Source organism: Palaemon carinicauda, chromosome 23 (genome assembly GCF_036898095.1).
Source record: "Palaemon carinicauda isolate YSFRI2023 chromosome 23, ASM3689809v2, whole genome shotgun sequence".
In the NCBI taxonomy this organism is placed as follows: Eukaryota; Metazoa; Arthropoda; class Malacostraca; order Decapoda; family Palaemonidae; genus Palaemon; species Palaemon carinicauda.
Genome location: NC_090747.1, coordinates 58,473,317 through 58,486,211, shown reverse-complemented (window position 1 = coordinate 58,486,211; position 12,895 = coordinate 58,473,317). Strand labels below are relative to the sequence as shown.

Sequence of the window (12,895 nt, the reverse complement as noted above, 5' to 3'; positions counted from 1 at the left end):
CACGTAGAAATCAGCAAAAGATTCTCCTTCCATTTGCTTACAGCTAAGCAATTCTCTTCGGCGAAGGACTTCATTCCTTAGTTCCTTTATATGCAACTGTAGAGCATCCAGGACTTCGTCTACAGACTTATCTGTAGAGGGAGAAATCTGCAGTGTGTGTTCTAAAACACGCTGTGTTTCAAGGGTTAAACACATCCTCATCTGGATCATTTGTTTTTCACGTGGAAGCTTAGAAAGATCTACCATCACGGCATAGTCATCCCACCAGCGTCTCCATTCCCTGAACATTTGGAATGTTGCATCTGCCTTCAGTGGAGGTGGCGTTTGGGCTGTTGCCTTCTGTGGAGGTGGAAGGGCAGGTAGATTGGAGTTAGAATTCACCTCTGTGCCAGACGTATGGTTGCCTGGATGAGAATGGATGATCGGGGCAAGAGTTTGAATGAGAGCTGTAAATCTTGCATTTTCTTCTTCTCTTCTAAGATCATCCTCTCTTAGGCGAATTGCTTCTTGTTCCCTTCTTCTTTCTTCTTCACGTTGTCTTTCTTGTCTTCTTGCTTCGTCTTCCCTTCTTCTTCTTTCATCCTCATACAAGCGAGATTCCTCTAAAAAACGAATTAAAGTGAGGAAATCAGTCCCGGTAGCTTGAGAGGCAGACAGGGGGTAGTAGTGGGGACTCAAGAGTGGTTGGGTGGGAGAGGCAGCGCTCTCCAACACTCCCCCAACACTGTGGGCGTGGGCGGCATCGACACTGTGGGCACCCACATCGCTGAATGGTCCCTCTTCTGTGGGCTCTTCTAACTGTTCAGCAAGTATATCATTCGAGGCCATTATTACTTTCGATGTGCAGTGGGTAAAAATACAGTTCCAACAAAGTTATAAAAAACAACACGAACTGTTTTAAAACACTAATAATAAGAAAAGTTTAATGCAAGCAAGTGTGTGCGCATGTGCATGAACACGTCCGCCAGCGGCTCTGTGGGTTGAGGGGAGCAGGGTTGCCATCTGGCCGTTTTTGCGGCCAAATTTGTCAAATTTGGCCGTATGGAAAACTCTCTGGCCGTAAATTATTAGCCATCGACGGCCAAACAATTTGGCCGAATTTTGGCCGTATTGTTTTCAAAAAGATTACGTTTCATGTAATATCATTTATCTTTCATATGTTATATCTAATTTTTATTTCTAATCAGTAAAATATCAAATGAAATGACAGTATAGTGATGTAACAACCACGTAACCTACTGGCTATGTTGCCTATTGACAGACACATACAGTACAAGTGTATGTTTACTACTTGTTCAGTACTAGATAAGTGATGTAACAGCAACGTAACCTACAGGCTATGTTGCTTAATGACAGACACACAGTACAAGACAAGTACGCGTTTAGTACTAAATAAAGAAATGCATCGATTTAGATACATTTCTAGCTTAACTTGAGCATCAGTGTGAATTTGAACCTGACGTTTTAAACAGCCAAAAGGAGACTTTATAAAAAATAGTGCTGTGATTGGTGATTGATTACCATTATGTCATTAAGTAAACCTAAGTGGAAAGGAAGTTATGATAGTGGGAGGAAATACAATAAATCATGGGAAGAGAAATTTGTGTGGTTAAAAAGAGCAAGTGAAGGTAGTGAAGATGCTTATTGTAAACTATGTAAGACTACTATTGCTCCAAAGGCTTCTCGACTTGCTGATCATGAAAAAACCAAAGGGCACATGAGCAGGGTGAATGCTTCAGCAATGTCCCAGACATTGCCAGTGAAAGTCTTTAATAAAAAAGACGATGAAAAAAAGCGTGTTGAAATAGAACTTGCAGTTTCCTTTGCTTGCCATTGCACAATAGCTAGTGTGGATCATGTGGGGGAAGTAATAAAAAGAAATGGTAAAGGTAGTATATTAGAAAACATTCAGATTCATCGTACTAAATGCAGCAAAATAATTTCAAAAGTCGTTTCTCCAGCACTATTCCAAGAATTTAAAGATGATGTACAGGGGAAGAAATTTTGCGTACTTATTGATGAAAGCACAGATGTAGCTACTGATAAACATTTGTGTATTGTAATTAGGTATTACAGTGAATCAAAGTCTACTATTGTGACCGAGTTCGGACGCCTCGCACCCGTTGTTGGAGCAACTGGTCATGAATTATTTGTGACTTTGAACAATACCCTGGAAAATATGGGGCGTGAATGGTCTAACTGTGTTGGGTTTGGGAGTGATGGGGCTTCAGCAATGATAGGTGAACACAATTCTGTTTGGTCTAGGGTAAGAGAGAAATCACCTAACTGTCAACTCAACAAGTGTGTCTGTCACTCCCTCGCACTTTGCGTGGAAAAGGCATTTGACAAATTACCCTCTAACTTAGGATATTTGTTACATGAAGTTCCTAAATGGTTTAGTAAGAGTGTCATACGAAGAGAAGCTTTCAAGGATCTGTTTAAGGTTATGGATGCAAATGAAGAAAGAAAAGGACAACCCCTTCCATTTCAAAAACTCTCAAATACACGATGGTTGGTCAGAGGAAAAATCATATATAATATTCTTGTAAACTGGGAAGAGTTGAAGGCATATTTTTCAGTTGCTTTACCAAATGCAGATGCATCCTGTCGCTATAAAGCAAGGGAAATCTTTAATATGTTAAGAGATAAAGTAAATCTCTTATACTTTCATTTTGTGTCACCAATCGTGACAGATTTTGAAAGACTTAATGCTCTTTTTCAAGCTACCGATGGTGATCCCGAAGGCTTGGTAAAAGAATTACTTTTGATTCATAAAACTCTACAATATAGAGTACTTAACAAGAGGGGAGAATTTTTACCAACAAAGGATATCGACTATGGTGCTAAATTCACCAAGGAACTGAATACATACATAGAATTAGAAAATAACTCAAATGAAGTGGTAAAAATTGCGGATGAGATTAGGCACCGATGTTCAAGTTTCCTTTTTGAGGCCTTAAAACAAGTGGAAAATAGGCTCCCAGCATCAACAGCAATATTCCGAGGCCTCAGTGCATTCTCTCCTAGCAAGGTATTGAGCCAAACTGACCGTGTGTCTTTTAAAGATCTTCCATTGCCCCACTTAAGAAAAGATAATGAGGATGACATAGAGCAGCAATACAGGAAAATAGTGCATTTGCCATGGGCAGAAGAGTCTGTTTTTAATGGTGAGATTCCAAAGGAGTCGGTTCCTTTTTGGTCCGTGGTCTTAGGGTACAAAAATTCAACTGGGAACCAGCCTTTCAAAGAATTAGGGAATTATGCAATGGCTTGCCTCACAACACCCATAAGTAATGCTGTTGTTGAAAGAATCTTTTCCTCTGTTACTTGCGTTAAGACAAAACTACGAAATCGAATGAGTACAGCAATGTTGGAGGCGATCCTTAGAATCCGTACTCATCTCCAGTTTCAAGGGAAATGTTGCAAGGACTTTAAAGTAAATCAAAACATGCTAGAGCTTTTCAATTCGGTAAATATGTATGAGAGGGAAGAGTCAGAGGGCGAAAATGCAGCCGATATCCTTGCAATTCTGAATATGAACTAATGAATAATCTCTAGTTAGAAATATGTTGTAATCATTGCTAATATAATGTAAAACAGTAAAGAATGAACAGTTAAAGACAGGGAATGGAATTATTAGAAATATAAGAAGTATTAAATAAAAGAACTGAAATTGTTTCATATCTTTGTGATAGGCTATTTACTAAGTAATTGTAATTCATTATAACTACACCTGTCTTAATTCCTTATAAATAAACGGAAGGTAAGAAGACTTCTTTCAATAAATAACCTTAAGAATAAACGATTGTAGGCTATACGGGATTAGCCTACTCAAAAATACAATACTAGTAATATGCGATCTCTCTCTCTCTCTCTCTCTCTCTCTCTCTCTCTCTCTCTCTCTCTCTCTCTCTCTCTCTCTCTCTCTCTCTCTCTCTCTCTTCACATGCCCATAAAAAAATACACATATGCATTTAATTAATTTATGCTCATACTTGTGTGTGTGTTTGAATGCATACAATATGATACTAACAGCATGAGAGTAATGACAATAGATAAATGTAAATTCATGGCAAAGAAGTGAAGGATTAATACCTGATTTAGGCCTGCTACTCATGCATATCTAATTAATAGCCTTTTATACTACATACTTACATCTGCATTACTAATAATAATAGGCTAATGATAGTAGTTAGTGTAATAAAAAAATATTTGGCCGTATTTTGGCCGTAAACCATAGTTGATTTGGCCGGTTTGGCCGTCATATGAAAATAATTTGGCCGTAGGAGATTTTTCCCATCTGGCAACCCTGGAGGGGAGCAGCAACTCTTGAACTCTGCCTCAGGCAGTCACCCCGTGACGATGAATGAGACTTGATGTAGTCAAGCATGCTCCGGCTGAGTCCCAACAGACTATTTGCTTGCTTCTTGAGATAGCACAGCAAAAACACTGGGACGTAAAAAAGAGAGCACTATAAAAGCACAATGCACTGCACAACACTTCACTGTTAAATTGCATCACTACACTGCACATGAAATATGAGTAAATCGAATTACAGCGAATTCACATTCAAACTGAGAGTCCATTAATGGCGTCGCCCGGTTCCCGTTGTCCACGTCTTAAAAAAGTTCTCATAATACGACACTAAGTTCACTGCGCCATGTACGTGTTGATAACTTCCTTAACCTTAATTGGTGGGGCAAGGATACAACTTAAAAAGTAGGTTCTCAATGTCTATTAGAGAAAATACAAAAGATACGTGGGAGTGGGACACGAGGAAAGATAACTTATCAGCTAAGGGGACGAAGACGAACAGACTGCATCATGGCAACACAACAGATAAGTGTTGCCAATGCTGACTCAATGTTGCCATATCATATCAATGACATTACAGGAATTAATCTAATGATATGCAACATCTGAAATAATGGTTGAAAGTACATAATACAGTTAATAGTACATACAATAATGGTAATCATGATCATGCAGTAAATGATACATACAATAATATTAATCATGATAATACTGGTACATGTGAAATGTGTCTTTTCATGTACCTACACTGGCCATGTCCATTTCTTTTTCTTAGAAATTGCTAGAATATCCTCGACTTTATTCTGCTCTCGTATCCATGTTGCTCTTTTTCTGCCTCTTAGTTGTTATTCTCATCATTATTCTTTTCATAGCTCCTTGAGTTGTAACTAGCTTATGTTTCAAGGATTTAGTAAGGATCAATATTTCTGATGGATATGTTAATACTGGTGGAACCACCTAATTGAATGTATTAATTTTTTATAAGAAGTGGAATTTTATTTTTCATTATTTCATTTTGAATATTTGATTTTGTGTAAGTAAAAAAAATGGTATAGTGGAAATCTTGGTAAACAAGATATTATTGGTTTGGAAAGTTTTCGTTCTTAGGTGATTGAAAGAGGAGAAAACTTATTCTGGGAAAATAATGTTAATTCAATAAATATCTCATGGAAAAATATATACTTCGATCAGTAGCATATCTGTTTGTATGAATTATGCACACGATTATAACCTCACTCTCAAATCTTTATATATATATATATATATATATATATATATATATATATATATATATATATATATATATATATAGACTATATATATATATATATATATATATATATATTTATATATATATATATATATATATATATATATATATATATATATATATATATATAGACTGTATATATATATATATATATATATATATATATATATATACTGTATATATATCTATATATATATATATATATATATATATATATATATATATATATATATATATAGATAGATAGATATATATAGATATATATATATAGATATAGATATATATATATATATATATATATATATATATATATATATATATATATATATATATATATATATACAGTCTATATATGTATATATATATATATATATATATATATATATATATATATATATATATATATATATATATATATATATATTTATATTTAGATATATATATATATATATATATATATACATATATATATATATATATATATATATATATATATATATATATATATATATACATATATATACACACACACATATATATATATATATATATATATATATATATATATATATATATATATACTGTATATGTGTGTGTGTATGTATGTGTGTGCTGTATGTGTGTTTGCAGAGGGTTTAAGAGTTATGGGTATGCCTGTAAAAATTATTAATGTATATATGTACTTAGAATAGACAGCTTTTCCCCATTACACGAGACCGAAAGTAAAAAATTGATAAGCATAATAGTGATGAATATGTTTGCATAAAAAATATATGGGGCAGAAAATCTTCTAAAATAGCTTTAAATTTTCTATTAATGATATATATAGATAATAAAACTGAATAACCATTAATATAAGCGACTTTTCAAGATATGATTTCTCATCATTATTACTTGTTTAGAATTTTCTCAGAATAATTGATTTAAAAGAATCTTAAATGTGAAAATATCTCCTTCTTCAACTATTTCAATTAATGTCATTGCTCCAAATAATAATAATAATAATAATAATAATAATAATAATAATAATAATAATAATCATGAATATGACAGAATAAGTAGTAAAATAAATCGTACCAATAATCTCTTTTCATAAATTCTTGCAATTACTTTAATGTGAAAATACTTGATAATATTCAAGCACACAAATTAAGAACACAAATGGATGGTGATCCTTGGGCTGATATGTGAATATTAACATTACTAGATTTGCTGAGAAACTGTAATGATATTAATACGATATATATTTTTTATGCCTCTATCATGTCAGGTATATGGTAAAAGGCTTCATGAAAAAGCTGATTTTAATGGTTTATAGATTATGTTTATATGTTCTGAAAAATACGAAAAGAATGCAAAGGAGCGATCATGCTTTTTTCACTTGCTGAGTTACCAGCAGTTATTGTCTGGCTCCCCTTCATAACAGGTGGGTGAGGAGAAACTTTGGTGCGTATCACATGTATCGGTGTTTTGTCTATAGGAGTCTGCGTAACGCCTTGATTATCGAAATGCTCTTCTTTCTCTTCCCTGTATCATCATACAAGAATAGCGAGATAACGAAAGTTTTGGGAAAAAGACTAGCAATGACCATGTGAGGTAAGAATCTTTATCATTATTTGTCAATTATTATCATCAATAATGGGTTGTTATTTTTTTTTTGTATGTATAATTATCATTGTTATCAATTTTGGTTTGGTTAAGTTGTAAATAAAAAAAGAGGTTACTACAAATATTATCACACCATAGAGATAGAAATTTTAAGATACTTAATTCAAGAAAATATCGAAGCTTATGTCTTTTTGGTTTCCAGACGTAGGATGAGGAAAAAAAAAACAAAAAAAAAACTTATTGGAAATTACAGAGAAATTGCAAGAACAATCAGCCACATAGCTATTCCTTTGGAGAATATTTAAGCATATGCTCGGTTGATAACTACACACTTTCCTTGCTCAGATTATCTGTTTACTTTTAAGTCAGGCTTATAGATGTGCGTCAAAAATATGTGATTTCTAGGACAGAATATCTATTTCTGACTTTCGGATTTTTACGTTTAACACATTCGTAACCTAATTCGCTATAAGGAAATATGAATAAAATGACAGAACAGAATAAAAAAAAAAATATCGTCTTTGACCGTGAAAAAAAAATACACTTGTTTAATGAAATAAAGAAAGGAGATTTCCCCGTATATTTTGACAAGTATATACGGGGAAGTTATGTAAAAATAAAAGATTCTATAATTTTCAACTCTATGAAATTCAATAGATTAGAAGATATTGGCCAAATTTGGTGAGCTAATAAAATATGTTGACCATATAAAGAACAATTGATCTTTGAAATAGACTGGAGGTTATGTGCAAGGACTGTCCCCTTCTTGTATTTGAATCAGGTTATGACACAATCCCCTTCCTAACTAGTCCAGTCAAATTAGGAAAAAAAAAAATGAAAAAATTCATAACAAGTTGAAAATTGGAGAATGTTTTCTACAGACAATTAGAAATAACATATCAAAAGTCCCCATCCGTCCACCCTGAGCTTCGTCCGCCATCTTGGAAAATGGCTGCCAAATTTCAGTTTTTCACTATTTCCATGGAAACCATTGATCTTAGGAAAATAAGTGCCTCATACATTATTGTTCACCATAATATTTTCTACAAAAGATGTTCAATGCATATTTTTGCTATGAATGATAGTTTTAATGATATTCTCGGTTTTGTAACCATATTAAATTGTGTGAGCATGCCCATGTGAATTTATTCACTTGCTTTTGATCTGATACTTGGCTATTTCTTTTTTTATTCTTTTCTTTTTGGCACTATAGATTTTCTAAATGGTTATCCTTTTTTTTTTTTTTCATTTCAGAATATACTTAAAAAATGGAAGGAACCACAGATTAAAGTGAATTGTGTGTACTTTGCGAAGAACGCTTAATAGAAAGTGAAAATGTTTGTGTTAAGAAAGGTATATCGACACTTGTTGAAGCAAGTAAGAGAAGAGGAGATGATAAGTGGCAAAAGTGGGTTAATTTATCAACTATTCAAGTACACATAAAATGAAAAAAGACTATACTAGAGAAAAAAGTATAAAAGCTGCTTATAAAAAAAGATACAACTGACCAGGAGGAAACAGGGTCACGTATTAAACAGAAAATTAGATCAAAAGAAACTGTGTTTGATTTCAAGAAAAAGTGTATTTTGTTTTCAAGAGTTCCTATTGATACAACTCTTCTGTTTCAAAGAATAATACATACATTATACACTAGTAATGCTGATCTGCCAGATTTTTTTCAGTACGAGCTTGCCCCAATGCTACCTGCATTATTTACTGAACGGGGCATGAGAAAGACCAACAAAGCTGCAATGTATAGTGTGTTCAATGATAAGAGTACTAGTACATTTCAGTATCTAGATGAAGAAGTTTTCATTGTAGACGGAGGTTTTCTACTTCATCGTGTTGTGTGGCCATCATACATTCAAGGACTCACTTATGATGAGGTCTATGAGGCATACATCTCATACATCAAACAGTATTACCACACAAAGGCAGTCATTGTGTTTGATGGATACGGTGACTCAAAATCTAGGACAAAGTATGCAGAGAGACAACGCAGATCACGCACATTGCAAACTACTGATACGATTTTTTACCCCAACACCAAAGTATGCATTAGTTAAGAAAAAATCCTATCAAATGAGCATAACAAATCGTGATTTATTAGCCAGTTGTCCTGAAAACTAGCTGAAAATGGTATCTCAGTCAAACAAGCACCTGATGATGCAGATTTATTAATTATACAGACAGCTATACGAGAGTGTTTGAACTCTGAGAGCACCATCGCTGTTGTTGGAGAAAATGTTGACCTTCTTATACTTCTGACTGCACTGACACCAGAAAGCAGAAATATTACTTTCTTGAAACCTGGTCATGGAAAAATGCCTGCCCGACACTACAATTCTTCTGATCTACAAGCTTCACTTGGTTCACTACAGGATTACGTTCTTTTCATTCATGCTGCCAGTGGGTGTGACACAGTTTCGTCTCTCTTCAAACAAGGGAAGCTTAAACTATTCGGACTTTTACAGAACAAAGAAAGACTAAGAAAGCATGTACAGTAGATGTATTTAATAGCAAGACATCAACACAGAAATCAGTGGCTGATGCAGGAGAGAAGTTACTTATTTCCCTATATGGAGGTCCTGATAAAGAATTTGAGCTAAATTCATTTTGATTGAAGAGCGTTGTAAAAGGCAAGTAAAACTTGAAAGACTTCCCCCAAGAGCAGAAGCATCAAAACAACATTTTCTTCGTGTGTACCATCAGGTTCAACTATGGCAGAGCAATCTACTACCGCCTGAGCAGTGGGATGGATAAAAGGCAATGATGGCTTGGTTCCTGTCACCACAGAATTACCACCCGCACCTGAGAAGTTGCTACATTTGATATCGTGCACATGCACAAAGAACTGTGTACGGAACTACAGCTGTGTAAAAGGGGGTCTAAAATGTTCCATCGTATGTGTATGTTATCGAGGGGATTCTTGCTCAAACTCTATAATCCAATCCGAGGAAGAACTAATGGATGAACTGGAGACTCCCTCACGTGATACTGATGAAAGTGACAATGAAGATCATGAAGAATCTGTTGAACCAGAAGAAATATGTCATGCAAACCAACAGGAAATTAGCTGTGAAGAACCAGTCAATAATTCAGGTACGGCAAAATCAAGTGTTTTGCCATCTACTTTTACTTCAGTGGAGACGCTAGAGCGTCCAAGGAAATCGTTAAGATCACAGATTTAGTGTAAGAAATTGTAAATGTGACAAGGAGAATATCAAAATGGTTGTGGATTAGGCCTAAAGGTAAAACCACATTTAAAGAAAAAAAAAAACGCCCCTACGTACTTTACCTCATGGGTGGTGTGGAAAAAAGTATGAATTTAAAATATTATGCTCGCAAAAACTTGATATAGCTTGCAAATTATCACTTGTAGAGTATATATGCATGAGAGCACTTTTATAGAGAATTTGGTGAGCTTTCATAATGTACTGAATAGTCATTTCCGTTAGACTAACCGTTTTCATGAAAACAAGCAAAAAAAAAGGAAATTTGGTGGCCATTTTCCAAGATGGCGGATAAAGCTCAAGGTGGATCAATGGGGACTTTTGATATGTTATTTCTAAGTCTCTAAAGAGGTCATATGCAAGATTTTAGCTTGTTATGATTTTTTTCATTTATTTCACCAAAATATGACTAAAATGACTGGACTAAACTGTAAATTTTGTGCTTTACTGTGCTTACAGTATATACACACACACACACACAGACACACAAACACACAGACAGACACACACACACACACACATATATATATATATATATATATATATATATATATATATATATATATATATATATATATATATATATATATATATATATATAGGTATATATATATATATGTATATATATATATATATATATATATATATATATATATATATATATATATATATATATAGTAGATCATACATTTTTTTTTTCTGGAGAAGTGTTTTAATTCTTTCATTCTACCTTTTTTTGAGTATTGTTCTCCTGTCTGGTGTTCAGCGGCTGATTCTCATGTTAATATATTGGACAGAAAGTTACGGTCTATTAAATTTCTTATTCCTGATCAAGATATTAATCTTTGGCACCGTCGTTCAATTAGTTCATTATGCATGTTGCATAAGGTTTTTCATAACTCTGACCATCCTTTACATTTAGATCTCCCTGGACAATTCTATCCTGTTCGTAATACTAGGCAGGCAGGTAATTCTAATAGCCAGTTCTCCATCATTGAGGCTCAATTCTACGCAGTATTCTAGAAGTTTTATTCCACCTGTTATCAAGTTGTGGAATGATCTTCCTAATCGGGTAGTTGAATCAGTAGAAATTCAAAAGTTCAAAGTTGGGGCAAATGTTTTTATGTTGACCAGGCTGACACTTAAAAGTCTTCCAAAATCTTCTGGAATATGAATATCTATTCCGTTATAGCTTTTTGTGAAAAGGGAAATCAGAAATCACATTGTTTCTCGTCATTCCCTTTTACGTGTTTTACAGCATACTTTAATAACGATATACAGGATGAATAACTGTTTTAGGATTTACATTTGAATATCCTAAACATATATCTGTTAAACTCTCTAATCCATTGCTGAAAGCATTGAATGCAAATCATGCATATGGAAAGCAATTTATGTACACAGCTACAATCTAGAGTAGAGTGAAGTTTGAATTTCATATGAATCTTTTTAAATATAACAGTGGATGAAAATATTGGATTTCTACATCTCAGTTAGAATATTGTAATGATCGGTTAAATTGTCTTTCTTGGTATAAACACTTTACCAGTGAGCGATGTAAGGTAAGAAAAAGATTAAATCTTCTCGCGAGTCTCCCTGTTGATGAATAATAAATATAATTTTTTGAAATAAAATCATGCATAATTACATTTAGCACTTTTTATGACCTATTAATGTCAATCTTTCTCATATTTCCAACTTAAATCTCTTCAAAATACTTCATAAGAATAATCACGCTGTTTAGATGCATATGGTAACCAAAAGTTCTCGTCTCCTTTCTATCAATACTACATATAGATTTCACTACATAATAATTTAATATTCTACTCATTGGAATACCAGCTATTTTTGAGTTTTAGAATACAGCTTCCGGAAAAAAATCAAAAGTATGTAAATTGTTTCTAGAACAATCTAATTAGGCATTTTATCACTATCTTATTAAAAAAGAAAACAGCAGTCACCGTGAAAAATAAGTTTGGTACTGCAACCTTGTCATATTAGATACTACCTGGCGTTTGACCAATTAATTTTATAGCATTTATTTAGAAAATTTAAGGCGTTTTGGCGTCGACGGAAATTTTATTGGTCATGATACGTGTCTAACACAACAAATGTGTAATATTTTAAGAGTAATACAAGGACACGAGAGCACATCACTAAAAAAAAAAAAAAAAAAAAAAAAAAAAATGTAAACACATCTACCTTTTTACAGCAAAATAGCTAACCAGCCAAAGTGAAAGCAGCCATTATAGCTGCATAGAGCGACATTTTTCTTAATGCATTTTCTTTTTCCGATATATATTTTTATTAAAAAAAATTTAGATATACTCTTGTGGAGCAACCCAAAAATACCCACCATTGTTGTAAAAAAAAAAAAAAAAAGTTCGTAGATGAGAATGCTCGTATTAAAAAAAAAAAATCTCACATAACAAACGATGTGATGATAAAAAGTATATTCGATGCACATAGA

At 33.3% G+C, this 12,895-nt stretch overlaps 1 protein-coding gene across 1 annotated transcript in view; it reads left to right on the top strand.

Annotated features, from left to right (window-relative positions):
- The first annotated feature begins 1,398 nt into the window (after positions 1–1,398).
- The window catches only part of LOC137617602 (uncharacterized), a 31,670-nt gene continuing 20,173 nt past the window's right edge, over positions 1,399–12,895 (top strand). Inside the window, exons 1-3 of the mRNA XM_068347608.1 lie at positions 1,399–3,290; positions 9,323–9,601; positions 9,989–10,294. Of these exons, the coding sequence (XP_068203709.1) occupies positions 1,526–3,290; positions 9,323–9,601; positions 9,989–10,294 (2,350 nt within the window). The 5' untranslated portion in view covers positions 1,399–1,525. The remainder of the gene's footprint in view (positions 3,291–9,322; positions 9,602–9,988; positions 10,295–12,895) is intronic.